General features: G+C 40.0%; 1 protein-coding gene across 5 annotated transcripts in view; it reads left to right on the top strand.

Moving 5' to 3' along the window:
* Positions 1 to 19,188, top strand: part of FGF13 (fibroblast growth factor 13) — a 514,314-nt gene that overhangs the window by 301,094 nt on the left and 194,032 nt on the right. For 4 of the 5 annotated variants that reach the window (XM_037016960.2, XM_037016958.2, XM_037016959.2 and 1 more), the window contains one exon: positions 12,635 to 12,802. The exons of the other annotated variant lie outside the window; for it this stretch is intronic. In XM_037016960.2, coding sequence (XP_036872855.1) covers positions 12,635 to 12,802 — 168 coding nt within the window. Of the gene's footprint in view, positions 1 to 12,634; positions 12,803 to 19,188 lie in introns of those variants that run through there. 5 annotated transcript variants of the gene reach the window in all.

Below are 19,188 nucleotides of genomic sequence, written 5' to 3'. Positions count from 1 at the left end.
TACCAAATTGTCTTGATTACTGTAGCTTTGTACTAGATCTTGAAGTCAGGAAGCATATTCCCCCCTTCTTTATTCTTCCTTCTCAGGATTGCTTTGGCTGTCCGGGGTCTTTTGTGGTTCTATATGAACTTTAGAACTTTTTGCTCTATTTCGTTGAAGAATGCTATTGGTATTTTGATAGGGATTGCATGGAATCTGTAGATTGCTTTAGGCCGGATGGGCATTTTGACAGTATTAATTCTTCTTATCCATGAGCCACAGGATGTCTTCCCATTTATCGGTATATTCTTTAATTTATTTCATGAGTGTCTTGTAGTTTTCAGAGTATAGGTCTTTCACTTCCTTGGTTAGGTTTATTCCTGGGTATTTTATCTTTTTGATGCAACTGTGAATGGAATTGTTTTCCTGATTTCTTTCTGATAATTCATTGTTAGTGTATAGGAATGCCACAGATTTCTGCATTTTAATTTTGTATCCTGCAACTTTGCTGAATTCAGGTATTAGATCTAGTAGTTCTGGAGTGGATTCTTCAGGGTTTTTATGTAGAATACCATGTCATCTGCTAACAGGGACAGTTTGACTTCTTCCTTGCCAATCTGGATGCCTTTTATTTCTTTTTGTTGTCTGATCGCCATGGCTAGGACCTCCAGTACTATGTTGAATAAAAGTGGGGAGAATGGGCATCCATGTCATGTTCCTGATCTTAAAAGAAAAGCTTTCAGCTTCTCACTGTTAAGTATAATGTTAGCTGTGGGTTTGTCATATATGGCCTTGTTTATGTTGTGGTACTTGCCCTCTATACCCATTTTGTTGAGAGTTTTTATCATGAATGGATGTTGAATATTGTCAAATGCTTTTTCAGCATCTATGGGGATGATCATGTATTTTTTTGTCCTTCTTTTTATTGGTGTAGTGGGTGATTCTGATGGATTTTTGAATGTTATACCATCTTCGCATCCCTGGGATGAATCCCACTTGATGATGGTCTGTGATCCTCTTGGTGCATTTTTGAATTTGGTGTGCTAATATTTTGTTGAGTATTTTTGCATCTATGTTCATCAGGGATATTGGTCTGTAGTTTTCTTTTTTTGTGGTGTCTTTGCCTGGTTTTGGTATTAGATTGATGCTGGCTCATAGAAGGAGTGTCCAGGTATTCTCTCCTCTTCTATTTTTTGGCAAAATTTAAGGGGAATGGGTATTAGGTCTTCACTAAATGTTTGATAAAATTCAGCAGTGAAGCCATCTGGTCTGGAGGCTTTGTTCTTGGGTAGTTTTTTGATTACCAATCCAATTTCATTGCTGATAATCAATCAGTCTGTTCATATTTTCTGTTTCTTTCTGGGTCAGTCTTGGAAGGTTGTATTTTTCAAAAAATTTTCCATTTCTTCTAGGTCATCCAGTTTGTTAGTATATACTTTTTCATAGTATTCTCTAATAATTCTTTGCATTTCTATGGTGTCTGTAATGATTTTTCTTTTCTCATTTCTGATTCTGTTTATCTCTGTAGATTCTCTTTTTTTCTTAATAAGGCTGGCTAGGGATTTATCTATTTTGTTTATTTTCTCAGAAAACCAGCTCTTTGTTTCAATAATTCCTTCTATTGTTTAATAAATCTCAATTTTATTTATTTATTGTCTGAGCTTTATTATGTTCCTCTTTATACTGACTTTGTGCCTCATGTGTTCTTCCTTTTCCAGTTTCCATAAGTGTGAATTTAGACTATTCATTTGGGATTGTTTTTCCTTCTTTAAATAGACCTGGATTGCTGTATACTTTTCTCTTAATGCTGCCTTTGCTGCATCCCACAGAAGTTGGTGTGTTGAGCTGTAGTTTTCATTTTTTTCCATATATTGCTTGATCTCTGTTTTAACTTGGTCATTGATCCATTAATTATTTAGGAGCATGTTGTTAAGCCTCCTTGTGATTGTGAGCCTTTTTGCTTTCTTTGTACAATTTATTTCTAGTTTTATCCCTTGTTGTCCGAGAAGTTGGTTGGTAGAATTTCAGTCTTTTTGAATTTACTGAGGCTCTTTTTGTGGCCTAGTATGTGGTCTATTCTGGAAAATGTTCCATGTGTACTTGAGAAGAATGTGCATCCTGCTGCTTTTGGGTGTAGAGTTCTGTAGATGTCTGTTACATCCATCTGTTCTAGTGTGTTGTTCAGTGCCTCTGTGTCCTTACTTATTTTCTGTCTGGTTGATCTGTCCTTTGCAGTGAGTTGTGTGATGAAGTCTCCTAAATTGAATGCACTGAATTCTATTTCCCCCTTTAATTCTGTTAGTAGTTGTTGTACATATTTTGGTGCTCCTGTGTTGGGTGCATAGATATTTAAAATGGTTATATCTTCTTGTTGAACTGACCTCTTTATCATTATATAATGTCCTTCTTTGTCTCTTGTTACTTTCTTTGTTTTGAAGCCTATTTTATCTGATATAAGTATTGTAATTCCTGCTTTTTCGCTCCTTATGGTTTGCATGAAATATCTTTTTCAATCCCTTCACTTTTAGTCTTTGTATGTCTTTTGGTTGAAGTGAGTCTCTTGGAGGCAGCATATAGATGGGTCTTGCTTTTTATCCATTCTGTGACTCTATGTCTTTTGATTGGTACATTCAGTCCATTTACATTTCCAGTCATTATCGATAGATATGCATTTATTGCCATTGCAGGCTTTGGATTTGTGGTTACCAAAGGTTCAAGGGCAGCTTCTTTACTATCTATCAGTCTACGTGAACTCAATTATTATGCTATTATAAACACACTCTGAAGATTCTTCACCCCCCCTTCTTTTTCTTCTTCCTCCTCTTTTTATATGTTAGGTGTCATATTCTGTACCCTTTGTGTATCCCTTGACTTTTGGGTAGCTGATTTAATTTTGTATTTGCTTAGTATTTGATTAGTCCTCTTCCTTTGCTTTGTTTTTATTTTCTCTGTATACAACTATTTATACGTAGGTACACTTCCATCTAGAGCAGTCCCTTTAAAATACACTGTAGAGATGGTTTGTGGGAGGTAAATTCCCTCAACTTTTGCTTATCTGAGAATTGTTTACTCCCTCCTTCAATTTTAAATGATAATCTTTCAGGGTAGAGTATTCTTGGTTCAAGGCCCTTCTGCTTCATTGCATTAAATATATTATGCCACCCCCTTCTGGCCTGTAAGGTTTCTGCTGAGAAGTCTGATGCTAGCCTGATGGGTTTTCCTTTGTAGGTGATCTTTCTTCTATCTCTGGAGGCTTTTAATACTCTTTCATTGCACTTGCTCTTTACTGTTTTAATTATTATATGTGTTGGTGTTGTTTCCTTGGGTCTCTTGTGTTGGGAGATTTGTGCACTTCCATGGCCTGAGAGACTATTTCCTTCTCCAGATTGAGGATGTTTCCAGCAATTATTTCTTCAAAGACCCTATCCCTTCTTCTGTCTCTTGTTCTTCTGGTACCCCTGTAATGTGAATATTGTTTCATTTGAATTGATCATTCAGTTTTCTTAGTATTCTTTCATTCCTAGAGATCCTTTTTTCTCTCTCTGGCTCAGCTTCTTTATATTTCTGTTCTCTAATTTCTATTACATTTACTGTCTCCTCTATCTCAGCTAATATGTTTTTAAATACCTACACTGTGGGACTATATCAAGCTGAAAAGCTTCTGTACAGCAAAGGACACCATCAATAGAACAAAAAGGTATCCTACAGTATGGGAGAATATATTCATAAATGACAGATCTGACAAAGGGTTGACATCTAAAATATATAAAGAGCTCACACACCTCAACAAACAAAAAGCAAATAATCCAATTAAAAAATGGACAGAGGTACTGAATAGACAGTTCTCTAAAGAAGAAATCCAGATGGCCAACAGACACATGAAAAGATGCTCCACATCACTTGTCATCAGATAAATGCAAATTAAAACCACAATGAGATATCATCTCACACCAGTAAGGATGGCTACCATCCAAAAGACAAACAACAACAAATGTTGCCGAGGTTGTGGAGAAAGGGGAACCCTCCTACACTGCTGGTGGGAATTTAAATTTGTTCAGCCATTGTGGAAAGCAGTATGGAGGTTCCTCAAAATGCTCAAAAGAGAAATACCATTTGACCCAGGAATTCCACTTCTAGGAATTTACCCTAAGAATGCAGGACCCCAGTTTGAAAAAGACAGATGCACCCCTATGTTTATCGCTGCACTATTTACAATAGCCAAGATATGGAAGCAACCTAAATGTCCATCAGTAGATGAATGGATAAAGAAGATGTGGTACATATACACAATGGAATATTACTCAGGTATAAGAAAAAAACAGATCCTACCATTTGCAACAACATGGATGGAGCTAGAGGGTATTATGCTCAGTGAAATAAGCCAGGCGGAGAAAGACAAGTACCAAATGATTTCACTCATATGTGGAGTGTAAGAACAAAAGAAAACTGAAGGAACAAAACTGCAGCAGAAGCACAGAACCCAAGAATGGACTAACAGTTACCAAAGGGAAAGGGACTGGGGAGGATGGGTGGGAAGGGAGGAATAAGGGTGGGGAAAAAAGAAAGGGGGCATTACAATTAACATGTATAATGTGGGGTGGTCATGGGGAGGGCTGTGCAACACAGAGAAGACAGGTAGTGATTTTACAGCATCTTACTATGTTGATGGACAGTGACTGTGAACGGGTATGTGGGGGGGGACTTGGTGAGGAGGGGAGCCTATTGAACATAATGTCCTTCATGTAATTGTAGATTAATGATACCAAAATAAAATTTTAAAAAATCCCTCCATTGTTTGTTTCATTTCAGTTACTGTGTTTTTTTATGTGTCTGTCTCCATCCTGAATTTATCCCTTACCTTTTCAGTATTTTTCTGTAGCTCCATTAGCATGCTTATGACTTTCATTTTGAGTTCTTTTTCAGGAAAATTGGTGATTTCAGTCTCACCAAGCCATCCTTCTGGCATTTGAGGGATTTTGGCTTGAACAAGATTCTTCTGCCTTTTCATAGTCCTAGGGTGATTGGAATGGTCACAGTTGAGTGGCACGGATGTCAGCTAGGAGGACAAAGTCCCTTTCTGCTTCCCAGTCATGGTGCCTGTCTCTGTACTCTGTGTCGGTTATCCGTTCACAGGGAGCAGCCTCTGGGTTGATCATCTAAACTGTGGTTGGTGCATCTGCCCTCCTGATGGCCTAGGTGATGGCTGGGGTCACAGGCATGTGGTATGGGTGTTTGCAGTGAGGGTAAAGCCCTTTCGTGCTTCCCGGATGCCATGCCTGTCTCCAGTCTCTGGGCCAGTTAGCTGCGCCACAGGGAAAAGCCTCTGTGTTAAGTTGTGTAGTTGCTGCTGTAGGTGGGGCTGCCCTCAGGCTGTTCTGCCGCAATGGTGGGGACCACTGGTTTGCCCACAGGTGCTGGTGGGGAGGAAGGAGTGGCAGGCTGCTTATCATGGTGAGGGGCCTCGGGGCTGCGTTGCCAACCAGGGGAATTGAGTGCCTGAAGCTCCTGAAAGTTCCCCACCTGCTGGATAGAATATGCTGGAAGGATTTTGTCCACCTGTTACTTCTCCTAAACTCTTGCCCCTTTAGCAGCCCTCTGACTGTTGAGAAGTCTTTCAGAGTGCCTGCTTTTCTTTTGTCCCAGTGGAGCAGGTTGTGGGAACCTGTTCATAGTCTTTAGTCTCTGATTTTGGTTTTCAGCCCCTCTAATCTCCAGAGCACCATGCAATGTGGGTTTTGTGCTTTCGAGGTAGATTTCTAGAGCTGGGTATTTAGCAGTTCTGTGCTTCCACTCCCTCCCAGCTCTGGTTCTCTTCCTCCCGCTGGTGTGCTGGTATTGAGGGAGTGCTCGGGTCCTGCCGAGTCGGGGCTTTTTACCTTAACCTTTTCCATAAGACGTTGACTTCTCCCAGATGTAGACTGGCTGGTACACTATTACTTCTGGTCACTCTTTTAGGAATAGTTGTATGCTGTATCTTCAGAATATGTGTTGTTTGGGGAGGGGATTTCCACCTCACTTCTCATGCTGCCATCTTCTTTCCTCTCCTGCAGCAGTCTGCATCTTAACAAGCCCGCCATGTCAGTGTGGTGGACAGTTAAGTTTGGCTTGGGCTTGAACAGGGTACATCAGAGGGGAGCAATGTCATAAGGCTGGGTAACTGAAAAGTAACAGGCTGGTGCCAGCTCTCCTGGCTGGATCACTGAGATGTACAGCAATACCCAGGATTCTAGGGTGGAATGTATTTTTTTGTGGTCTTGCCATTTCTTTCTCATGGACTTTGCAGCAGGGATACACTATGTTGTTGCATGCTGGGGCAGAAGACCTCTAAATGCATGTTCTGCTCTGCCGGTGGAAGGAAGCTGCCACTTATCTTTTTAATGGACTTATTTCTGTCTTCCCCAGGGGCCTTCAGAAGATGGGAAGGCCAGGCTTTAAGAGTGCCCCTTAAATAAGACCAGAGAGAGTTTCCCAGCCTCCTCTTCTTACATCTCACCCCACCTGTGCCTGCTCTTTGGTTGGCTGGGCCCCCCACCCATTATCCCACCCATTATTCATGGCCAGTGCCTCAGAGTATTTGCCTAGTTTCAAGCAAACTGGGTGCCCTTTGTGCTGCCCAGTGTCATCACTCTCTCGACAAAACCTGTGCTCTAGGCATGCCCTAGGCTGAGCATCAAGTGAGTAGAGCCCAGGGGTACAGCTTAACATCCTATGGTGCACAAAAGCCTCTCAAAACAAAGAATTATGCAGCCTCAAATGCCAAAGTGCCAGTGTTGAGAAACTGTGGCCTAGTCCAAATCACTTATTTTTAAAATGAGAAAAACAGGCTCAGAGAGGTGAAGTGGCATTCCGAAGATCACCTCGAAAGTCAGTGGTGAGTCCAGGTGAGGATCCTAGTGTCCTAACCAGCAGAGTGCCATGCTCAGTGGTTCCATCTCAGTTGCAGACAGCATTTCCTCCATGGCAGCTACCACCATGTGCCTGCCAGATGCCAGGCAATGTGCTGAGCTATTTCCATTTGTTAACCCTTCTTAGTAAACACACTTTTGTGGCAGGCATGACTATCCCTAGAAGGGAGTCATCTTATGCATGCAAAACCACCATGCGCTAAGCATTGTAGGCCACTAAGAAAGTAAAGATGATACCAAAAGAGATTGAGACATGGCTCTTGCCTGCTGGGAGCTCATATCATAAAGACACATGTGAAAATAATTATCTAACTTTTCAGTAAAGCCTATAACAATAACCAAAAACTGTCCCAAAATATGACAAGATAGATTTGCTAAAAGTTACATGGAAATTAAGTGTTAGAGTGAGTTGACGTTTACCTTAGCCTTGTGGGAAGGCTGTATGAAGTAGCAGACCATCTTTCATGTGGTTACTGAAAATTCTTGGAGTATATGTTGAGTGAGGCATTGTGCTGGGCCCCCCATATGCAATGGCAAATGAGACAGATGATGTTCCTGTATCAGAGAGCTTTATTCTCATGGGGAGAGCCAGACAAGAGACAAACAAATATACATATTGCATATAAAGATACATAAAATAATTACAGGTTGTGAGAAGTGCAGACCTACATAAGGTGGCTGAGGAAACATCTTTCAGGAGGTGACATTTAATTAGAGCCCCGAAGGACATAAATGGGAAGTCATAGTGAACAGCAAGTATAAGACCTTCAAGCAGAACAAGGCCTAGCATATTCTAGACATTAATGGAAAGCTAGTGTTTGTAAGAAGAAGAGAGACATGTGGTGAAATTGAGGACGTGGGGGGGCCACCATGGTAGGGAGTTTGCATATCATTGTATTATGAGAACAAAAAACTGTCTGAACAAACAGAGAACTTGGAGGAAGACCTAATAGTGTTTGAGGAGCTGAATGGAGATGGGGGAGATAGCAAAGAAGAACGTAACTTAAATTTCTAGAAATATTTTAAAATTGTTTCTGTCTTGGCCAGATCAAATGATCGTTAGTATTCATCAATTCTGTTAAGGGAATCATTTACCTAAGTTACTCACTTACATTTAAACCTACCATCTTACTCATATCCATTGTAGCAGTAACGTTTAAATATTATACACAGATAAGTAAGTGGGAGGCAAAATGGAGATCTTGCGCTAACTCATCCTGTGTTGAATGTACTTTTCAACATGACAGGTACCCAATGACATGGAGGAGTAATTGCTCTAATTCTCCATTTTTTTTCTCACTTTCTTTCTCATGTGAGGATATTTGTTGACCTGTGTATTTTGCCATATTTTCTGTTTCATAGATGTTTTTATATTTGCTTGAAGTCACTAATGTATGTCTAATAACTTATTGGTAGTCCTGTGGCTATATCAATTTCTGTTGCCCTAACTACCTCAAATTTCCTTTTAAAATCATATATCATTAATTCAATATGTTGAGTCATCTTTGTGACAAATTCATTTGAAAGCAAAAAGCATCATGGAATAATTGAGGGCTTGTTACCTGCTCCCAGCCTGAAGCCAGCAAACCTTGTGAACTGCATTGGCCTGGTGAGAGGGCAGGTGACTTGGTGGCATTGTCTAGTTTCCTGGAATTTCTCTGGTTGCTTTTCCATCTTTGGATAAAGAAAGATTTGGAGACAGTGGTAATCTTTGAAGCTAAGAAATACTGTCGAATCCAATCCCTGTTTAATATATCAATGTTTGTACAAAGCAGTCTTACTTTAGACTTGTTGGTAAACACACTGGAATCCTAGTTTCTAGATTGAGCTTTTCCCGTAATTGTGTGACTTGTCCAGTCACTTCCCCTTCTTGAGCTTTATTTTCTTTATGTTTTAAGTCAAAAGGCTTGCATTAAATTATCTCTAAAGAAATTTTGGTTGGAATGACATTGAGGGTTACATTGTAGTGTTTGTGATGCTACAAAGTATTTGGGGAGCTGTTTTGATGTAGCCAATGATATATTTATTATAAAAGAGAAAATAACTGGATTTTCTAAATAGAAGGATGATTGCTGACTTGTTCAATTAAAAATACATTTAAGAGGTACATTACATTGGAATTCTTTTTATTTTGTCAATAAGTAAGTTTGGCTGTTGTTTTCTTGATGCCTAGTTTGAAATGGGAATACTGTATTTCTGTGAAGATGAGTGGCTTAGGCCAGCTCATGAGGCTTAGACTTACCCTCTCTTACCTTGTCATGACTACCCCCTACTCCTGGGGCCCCTACCTCCCACCCCCATGCTTGATCTTGGTAACTGCTGAGAAGCCTGGAGGAGAGTGGGGATGTTTGTCTGTCAGTCCAGCTCTGCTGCTGGGAAACTAGTTCTAGAGACCGGCTTGCCCACCTAATGGTTAGTCAACAGAACACCTTTTGTAACAGGAGCTATCACTTTCATAAACTGTGCTCATAACTATCATCCCACCAACAAAGCCACTTATTCTTGCCACCTCTGTGTCTGAGTATGCCACATGTCAGTGTCTGCGTGTCTGTGGATGTGTGGATTTGCCCGTGTGCCCTGTCTCTTCCACCTATCTACCACTCTTGTGAGACTTTGGAATGCTGAGTAGGTGGGCTGTGTGACCAAGGGCCCTGATGACGTGGGTGTGATTTCCCAGCAGAGGTCTATTGCCTGGTAGCTGTTGTCCTGGGGCCCAGCAGCCTTCTCAAAGCATGGGGCCCCATGGTCCAGAAATCAACCATGATCTCCTCTTACTGCTTTGGAGAGTCCAGTTGAACCTCTGAAACTGGAGGAGGCTCTGTGTAAAGCCATTATCTACTTGATCACTGGAGCTTTTTGTCCACCTCCAAGGTTGGATAAATCTATTGTTAGGAAGGGCAGCAGGAGGTATTGAATACATGTGGGTGGATAGTTCAAATGAACATAGGGAGGAGTGGTTTTCTGAGGATAAAGGTCATGTGCAAGAAGGGAATACACTGGAAGGGGAAAAATGGCAGAAAACATTGGACTAAGCCAGGGAAAGAAAAGTCTCATTTTTTTTTTCCTGTTCTGATGAGCTGACTTATTTACAAGCCTCCTCTCCCTTTTATAGAGCTGGTGCCCCTTGGAAGCATTGCATCCTCATCCCATTTTTAGAGAAGTCGAATTAAGGCATCCACCTGCCTTATTGCTAGGGTCCTGTGGGAAGTCCCCTGTCACTCCTACTATTGTCCTTTGCACATACAGCTACTGTCCTACCAGAGGGAGCCCTGGAAATAAATGGATTTGGTACAACTGTTTTAATTTTTCATTCAAAATATCCTCAAGCTCAGAGATTTTATAGAGCTGTGTGAGGTCTTATACAAGACACTTCTGGGTAAAAAGTCCAAAGTGTTTCTAGCTCTTATGTCAACATGACACCAAGCACCTGATAGATGGACTATTCTTTTTTTTTCTGTTTTTCCTGAATTGACCGATTCTTAGAGCATTGAGGAGAGAGCCTGAGACCCACAGCTGAGCCATTAACTCCCAGATGTTCACATTTCCAAGGAAATATTCTGTGCCTGTGGTTGTTACTCAGATGGCTCCTTAAATGCTCTCATCTTGGCACCTTCTGCACTTGCTAAATTCAACTTGAAGAAAGAACAGGAGAGAGAGAGGATTTTGTGGAAAGCAATTATCCTGCACTTTGGTGACCTCATGCTTTCCCCATCATGATGCATTTAGGGGCTGCTTCTTTTATCAGTCAGCATGTCACTTTCACTTGAATTTTGCTGTATGTTACAAATAACCAGTTGTATCTAATTAAACAATAATGATGGCAGTGCAAGGCATTTTCTGGAATTAATGACCAGCTGGGAAAAGCTGATGACTGGAGAGTCAGCAAAAGGCTATTAGCTTCAGTCTGCCATTAATTTCCAGAAATGCCCATTTGTGACGTCATTGTTGGTATTAAAAATGAAAATGGAAGACAATATGCTGATGCTTATGTCCTTCTGCATGACAGGCTCCCCATGTATTATCAAAAAGTTGTTCTTTTTAATCCTCCAATTGCCCTTTATTCTGAAAATATGTTTCTTATATACAGTGCATGACAGTGGAAAGTTTCAGCTTCTGTATAATCATGGGTGTTTTCTTTTTTTTTTTAAGAATTCCAAGTTTGGGAGGTTCTTTGAAAAATATTTTGGATACCAAAACCAGAATTTATCTTCAGCTGTGATGCTCGAATTTGATAAGCTTCTATATTATCATAACTATCTGCTCATGGCAGGAAATGGTTGCAAATGTTTTGAATAGCAGCTGTTGCTAGCAAAGATGTGCATTCAACAATGAGATTCTAAGAAGTTATAGTCACATTCCTAGTAGATGAAGGGAATTCTCTGCCAGGAAAAGCTGTGGTGGTTATGTCTATATAATATTCTCGATTACTGCTGTTGAGCGCTGGAGGAAAATAGAAAGAGAACTGATTGAAATATTTATCACCTCCTTACGTAATTTAATGACTTATAAGGAAGACAACAATCCCACATACAGGCAATCTATCAAGAACTTGTTTAAACTCATAATACTAATTTAAAAGTTATGCTGGTTTTTAAACCATTTTTCACCCCAACATGAAAGAAGCTTCTTAAAGCCCATTTAAGATGCCAGCCAATGAGCTGGGCATGTTTTACCAAACATAGTAGCTTCAGATCCCATCTGATTTCAGCCATTAGCTGTTTGGGGTTTCACAAATACCACAGCATTCTTCTTCCCATAAGAAGGTGCTGGTGGTATCAGTTCTCCTAAGTGCATGAAGTGTATGCATTTGGGGGAGTAGAATGAGTCAGCACACCATTAATCACAGCCTTAGAGGCACTGACTCACTCCTGGCAAAATGAAATGACCTCATTGGGAAAAGGGTGAAAGAGAAAAAAACAATATCCATTCTGGGGTCAGTCCCCTGTTTCTGCAAATGCAGATCAAATTTGCACCCACTTTGTTGGGTGGTTACCAGGCTGATGAATGTTGCAGTGGACCCTGTAAAATACACCTTGCTTTCGCGGGGAGAAAACACTAGGAATTCAGTCTTGCTTAGGAAATGCAGAAAGGGCCTAAAAAGAAGATGTGAGCTGAGAGGGGCTTAGTATCTGGCTAAGGCCCAAATTAGGGAGCCAGGCCCTGCTCTTCCACAATTCAGCAAGGTAGGTCCCTGATCTGGTGGTTATATCCAACTGGAATTTTTTGTCTTCATTAAGAGGTTTGAATATCTGAATATTGACAACAGCTCCAGTTCTCTTCGGAAATCAAAGAGTAAAGAGCAGCGCCCTTGAATCTTGTGAGACTGAGGAGCAGACCAAGAAAAGCCACACAAACTCCTACACAGATAATTGGGGGATATGAGCCAATTTCACCTGTAAATATTTATATTATATCTGAAACTGAAATGTGTGAGCTTTACCTGGTGTTTATTTAGATACAATATGCTTATTGATATGAAAATATCTTCGTCTTCTGGCACAGTTTAACATTGTCAGATTTTCATTCTACCAGCAATAGAGGTATATATATACTTCAGTAAGCTACTCCCAGGGCTTTAACCTAAAGTAAGTTCCTAAAAATAAAACCAGCAAGCTATTGAATGTTTTCCTATGAAACTTTTCTTAGGAATGTTGTTTCTTTAGTCTTCCCGGGTGGTAGATTTGATTTAAGACATCAGCTGCTTTCATGAAGCTCTAACTTGAGTTCATTTTGTTGTGTGGTGACCACAGTTCTGGATGACGCCCCCCCTGGCACACAGGAATACATTATGTTACGGCAAGATTCCATCCAATCTGCGGAATTAAAGAAAAAAGAGTCCCCCTTTCGTGCTAAGTGTCACGAAATCTTCTGCTGCCCGCTGAAGCAAGTACACCACAAAGAAAACACAGAACCCGAAGGTTTGTGCACGACGGATGCGTGTTTTGCTTGTTTTCTCTCGTTCTTCTCTTTCTTTCTTTTTGACTATGCCATTGCCTCTGGTGTGCTGTGTGTTGTTTGGCCCCAACATAGTTAGGAGGCCCCCTGGCTCACCAGTGACTGTGTTATGCAGGCTCAGATGGGACACTGTATAACACAGTCATCTGGCCCAGCGTGCAGCATCCACCTGCTTCTCGCAGCTGAAATATTTTCAGCTGGTGTCGTTACACTGCCCCTTGATTTTGGCTGCTAACCTTGCTTGCTACTGTAGCCAACACCTGGCCAAGTCTGTTTCCATCACCTTGCGTTCCTGCAGCAGCAGTCAGCTGAGGAATGGCACTTCTAAAATGAAACAATGAGAAGATTATTCCAAATTTTCAAACTCTCCTCCACTCCATAAAGCTTCTGCATTGCTCATGATCTAGTTAGTTTGCTGAAGCAGGCCGGGACTTTCCATGTAATGCACGGCCAGTTGCACCTTGCCTTAGTGAAATGCATGCCTTATGGAAACTATGAGTAGATTGTTTTTCTTTTCAGCACAAGTACAGGTTTGGAAAACTCACTGTTATTTAAACTGAGGTCAATAATGTTCGTTGCAATCCATGCTACAAATCTATCTCTAAGGTATCTGGGCTATCCAGAAAGAGTATTCATTCACTTTTTCCAACTTTCTTGCATTATATCAAGCAGGAACATTTTTCACATCACAAAATGTGGACAACCTTTTGCCATTTGTGTACATTGCAACTTCCACAGTGGCTTCTGAGAAGTATACAGTGTATGCTAATTGAACACTTACTGTAAAACAGCCCATATTCTCCCTATATCAAATATTCCTGATGCAGTTTACCAGTAAATAACACTGGAAGTGACAAAATTCAGCTGTCCTTTGGCAGTTGGTGTACACTTCTGCTTAAATGGCTCTGATACAATTTCTAAAAGCAACCTCGTTCCTATTTCAAGCTGCTCTTTTGCAGCAGTATGGTTATCTTCATTACAGCTAGCTTTCTGGCCTGGAAAAGATGGCCACGTGATTCTGTTCAGTTTGGTGTATAAGGAAATTAAATGGACTCGAGTCCATCATTTTGGAAGAAAAATTTTACATCTCAAAGCCTCCCTCTTCTCCTCACTTCCAAATAGAGTTGTAAATTTCATTGGCAGAAAATGAGAAGTGTGCATTTCTCTATGTTTAATTCTATTTCAGCAATAGAATAGAGTATTTGCATTTATTTTTTAACCATACTTTGGTATCCAAGCTGTCCACTTTGGATATGAGTTCTGACATCAGCACTTATGCATCTGGAGATGTAAATGGTGACCATTTACAGTGAGTAAAATAGATCTTTTGGTGGTTTAGTAGAGAATATGCTAACTTGATTTTATGCTTCAATGAAACAAAAAATTTCAACCAGTGATAATTACTATATATAGTGCATTTCAATATTTTCTGCTTTCTTTTCTCTAGAATTATATGTGTATGTGTGTGTGTATGTATATATTTGCCAAGTACAAAAACAGTATCCATATTATAGATATACACTGTTTATTGTATAATTATATATATATTATATATATATGTATTATAGATGCTGTACTGCTTTTCTACTTGCACATCAGCCTAAAAATTTGGTTGGAGAAGGATCTGGTTAAATTCAGTCAAACAGTGGCTAGAAACTTACTTCAAATTGTTTTACCAACACTCAGATTTAAGAAAAAGTTTTAGTTGAATACCTGAATTTAAGGCCCCATCCCTTTTTTATTATAATTTTGACAGGATCTATTAAGTTTCAAAATGTCATCTGGCGTGTGTTGTGAATACCGTTTTGAATGTTTTCAGGTATGAAGAATTCCTTAGAGAAGTGGTAGCAGTTAAACTCCCTCATACAAGCTTTGGGGAGTTTTCAGTCTGCCATTCCGTCCACACACTGAGTGGCTGTTATCCTTCCACTTGTGTACTTTGATGATGGGCATTGTCTTCTGATTGAAGATTTCCCTTAGTCTAGCTCTCCTGCCCAGTCCTCTAGAATTGTGAAGCTAATATTTCCCTCCTTATTCCTGTGGATTATTTTGACATTGTATTAGATTCACTAGAAGGTTTCTGGGATGACATGGTAATATTATTTACAATTTTACCCACATCAAACAATGTCCCAGAAGTTAATGGTGAACCCTAACCTTGAATGCAAACACTTGATCTCTGTACACATTAACAGGATCCAGATCTTAGGTGGGGGTAAAAGAGAACGTGGTGAGGATGAGACCTCCATAAGTAAGGAGACAATGGCAAGAAATTAACATACTTAATCGTGTAGGATACTGAAGCTTGTCATTTCCAGGAGATGAAGCAACTGTGTGCCTTTGGAAGGGTGCAGTAGTCATTCTGGCAACCTGGTAGATTTTTGCAAGACTGGTTCTAAAATGCTGTTAAGTATAGTCTTTCATTGTCTCTTACAGTTGCTGTAACATTTTACTATAATTAGTAGAAATAAAAGACCTCTTTATTACAAATGAATAGACTCTGAGTTATAAACTACAGCCACACCTTGAAACGTTTTATTCTTGTGAAGCATATTGAAGAGAGAGTGCCTTCATGGTCTCTGTGCCAAAGCATGAGATCTTACCCTACCTTGGCTGGGGCTGCCTACCATTCCATTAAAGGTGAGGGCAATGGACAGGATGGCTAAGCCACCCATTGTTTAATCAGTGCAATGCCAACACGCCTGTGTGACCTCTTCTAATGAGGTTGTGTTATACAGTCCTCAAGTGAAAAATGAAAAATTCACTTTAGTTTTGGAGGAAAATGAAAGTTTGAGCTGGGTAAGTTTTTTGAAAATGATTGAACTGAGTCAGAGAGCTTTATGTGTATTATAATAAAGTTGCAATTAATTTTCTTCTTCCTCAGTGAACTGCTAAAATTGACCAACTATTCTTGTATCATTTTAGACGAAGTCTTGTTGTTTGTTTTGATTGGCAATGTCTTTGTAAGGGCCAGATTATTTCCATAGTTTATGACCACCTGAGATTTGGTACAGATAACTTGTTTACAATTGTTCACAGTTGTATATCTTTTAAAAGACATTTTTGTATTGTATCCAGGGCCCTCAGAATCCATGTAGAGCAATACATTGAAGGACTGAACTATCTTGCTGGCTTTTCAGTTTACACTAAGGCCAAATTACACTTTGCCAAACACGGGTTTCTATTTCTGAGCAGCCAATTCCAAAATAAGTTCTTTCATCTGTTCCAAATGCTTGTGATTTTCAGTGATGTGATTATTTCCATAAAAGCCACTTATGATGTAATCTTATGTACGCACTGGAATTTGGCTGAAGTAGCACATACAAGTATCTGAGAGTCTACTTTGGCCCAGCACCAGCAATGCTCTTTGTTGTAAGAAAGCCACATGGAGAGTGGAGATCATTACTGAAATCTTTTTCTTACTGTTCCAGAAGGCTTTTGGCAAGCGGAGATACAATCTTCATAGCTTTATTCTCTTGCTCACTTTCTTCTTTCATTGTCATATGTGCCAAAATGAAATCACTGTTTTAGAGTAACTTCTGAAAGCCAATCTATTATCAGCATAGCTGCTGCTTCCTAAATGCCAGTCACTGGGCTTTTACTAATGTTTGAAGATTGTTCAAAATATTCACACCAAGACACATAAGCAGATACTGCTGAAAATCTGAGAAGAATAAATCGTGGATTCCCAGCATTGGCTTTAGGAGTGAAAATACTGATTACAATAGTAAATTTTGAAGGAGTTAATGAAATACAAGAAAATATTGCAGATCTCATGAATTTTTCACTTTTAATTAAGCATTTGGCCTCTTTCCTACAGTCCTGTTTTCATGTGTTAAAAATATGTATACACACACACACACACACACACACACACATATACACATTCCATCGCCCTCAGGACATCCATAACCTTTTTATTCAGAGAGGCAGCCAACCATAGCGACTTGACTGGAGGAGAGGAGACTCCGTTCTCCAGAGTGGTGATGAAGTATGGCAGCTTTCACCAACCAAGAGAAAGCAAGATTATGTGCCAAGGATTAAGGGGGCATGCTTGTAACTAGTGCAGTGACTGTTACACTGATAATGACTTAGTTTCTTTGTCCCAGAAAAAGAACATGTCACCATGAATATCGATCTTGACTAAATAGTGGGAGATGAAGAAGGCAGAAGACTGTTAAGGAATGTACTGAGGGAAATGTTTTCTTTTTCATCGCGACTCTTTCCTCAATTGTGCTGTCTTCTGTTATGCGTCTTCCTCATTTTAGTAGTCTTGAGGAAAATGGGTCTAATACTATTTGAATTAACAGTTCAGTTAAAATAAGCAACCTCTGATGCTTGTGTTGACTTTCAGGAAGGATGTAACTGGGTTCTATATCTGTCCCCCTGAGGATGAGAATTGAGGGGATATTCCTGTTTTATTTTAAAAAAATATGTAGGGACATATGTTTTGAAACTCTAAAGAGGTAAAAGACTTTATTCCCTGCCTTTGATTTATTACCTGAAGGATGACAAAATGACACCAGAGTTTTCTTTGCTCATTGAAGCAAGTGGCAGCTTAATTGCAGAGTCGTAGGAAAGATGAAAAAAATTGGTCCAAATTGAAATCAAATTAAAGCCAGAAATCTGAAGGCCTTGGTGATTAATAATGAGTAAACACTAACCTCTCCCCACAAAGTATTCAAATATGTTTCTCTTGGTTGCATGTCAACTATTTCTTACAAGACAACTTGTTTTGTCCTAATAACATTAGGAAGCAAGTAATGGCACTGAAACGCATTCTCTCTCCTCTCCTATTTCCCCACCTTATAGCAGCAAACACAAAATTAAGTCGTATTTTAGGGATTGTTTCTACTCTCTGGAAAACTCATAATTTGATCAAGAAGTATGCTTAAGAGCCAATAATTTGATTTCAGGCCAGGGTGGACGTTTATTATCCTCTCATTAGATAGATGCATCTCAACTGAGTCTCCAGGCCAGCCTTCACAGTAGAAACTAACAACCATTCGTTCTTTGAAAATATGATCAACTTTTTCAAGCCACAGGCCTCCTTTCTCCATTGAGCCTAGGTGTTCCCATCAAGGTGGTGATGATATTTTCCTCAGAAGAAGTGGTCTTTCCTTTACAACTCTCCCGACTGACATTTCCCGCATTAATATTGGAGGCAGCTGTTTCTCCTGTGTGACACCAACACTGATGTCCCGTTTCAAGTATTTATGTTTAAAACAGCAGTGCTCTGGGAAAGTGCTTGGAAATGTCTATAGGATGGATGACAGTGTAGGGTGGTGATGTGGATTTTTAAAAATAAGTCAAAAATCTAAGTGTTGATACTTGAAAATGTCTGGAAATTGTCTCTCCATATGGGCACTGCCCCCTTCAAAGCTGTTCCATCAAGGACTGAGTTGCCAAGATGCTTCTGGGGCTCTGATATCTCAGCAAGTCCTTTTGTTTTTGTTTTTTTCCCTCTTCAGAGCCAGTTGGTAAACCACTTAAAAAATCTACCTTTCTGACCCAGCATGGCATGACCCAGGGAGGCGATGGTCCTCAATTCAAAAAGGCACAGCCTGAATGACGTTTAGCTGTTTCCCAAAGTCAAGTCCAGCCCTAATGTGTGGAGCCCCGCGTGTATTAAGGACAGGTGCAAGACTGTGTGCTGCTTCTGCTCTGCTTTTCCCTCCATCTTTTGTTTTAGATGATAACTGCTTGCCTGGCTGAAGAGAATGCAGGAATTCATTAAGGTCTCCTCCACATATTCTTAAGTAATAATCGGATCAATGTTTTCCAAATGATGTTTCATGAAACACTGATCATATATCTTTGTGAAAAGACAGATTCTGTGGTCAAACATGTTTCCTCAATTCCACACCACTTTTAGAGAGTCACAATGCATGAGAGTATATTAAAGGTTTTGAGGTGTCTTACAGATTAGGAATCAGGCTTTCTTTTGGGCAGATCAGTGATACACAACATCTTCCAGCTATCAGACCCTTTTTATTCATAACACTTATTAGCATCCTGTAAGTACACTTTGGGAAATACCCTGCTGGCTTCACTGAGCAGGGTATTCCCATCAACGCTGGGCTTTGAAAAGTAACACACTTTTTTGAAAATGAAGCTATACCCTTTCTCTCTGACCCCCACCTACTATCTTTAGGGAAGTACTACTCAAACTATGGTCCATGGATCAGTGCGGGGTCTGAAGTTGTTTGTTACCAGTCCGCGATGAGATAAGGAGCTGTGTGCCAGAATGTAAATCAATGCACTGCTCCCTTTGTCAGGAAAGTATGGCTGTTTTGCTGTGAAAAGCAGTGTCCGCTGAACTACATAAAAATGTGCCCAGTGACATGAT

The sequence above is a fragment of the Manis javanica genome, chromosome X (assembly GCF_040802235.1).
Source record: "Manis javanica isolate MJ-LG chromosome X, MJ_LKY, whole genome shotgun sequence".
Classification (NCBI taxonomy): domain Eukaryota; kingdom Metazoa; phylum Chordata; class Mammalia; order Pholidota; family Manidae; genus Manis; species Manis javanica.
Note: the sequence above shows the minus strand (reverse complement) of the source record. Positions and strands in the feature narration are given on the sequence as shown.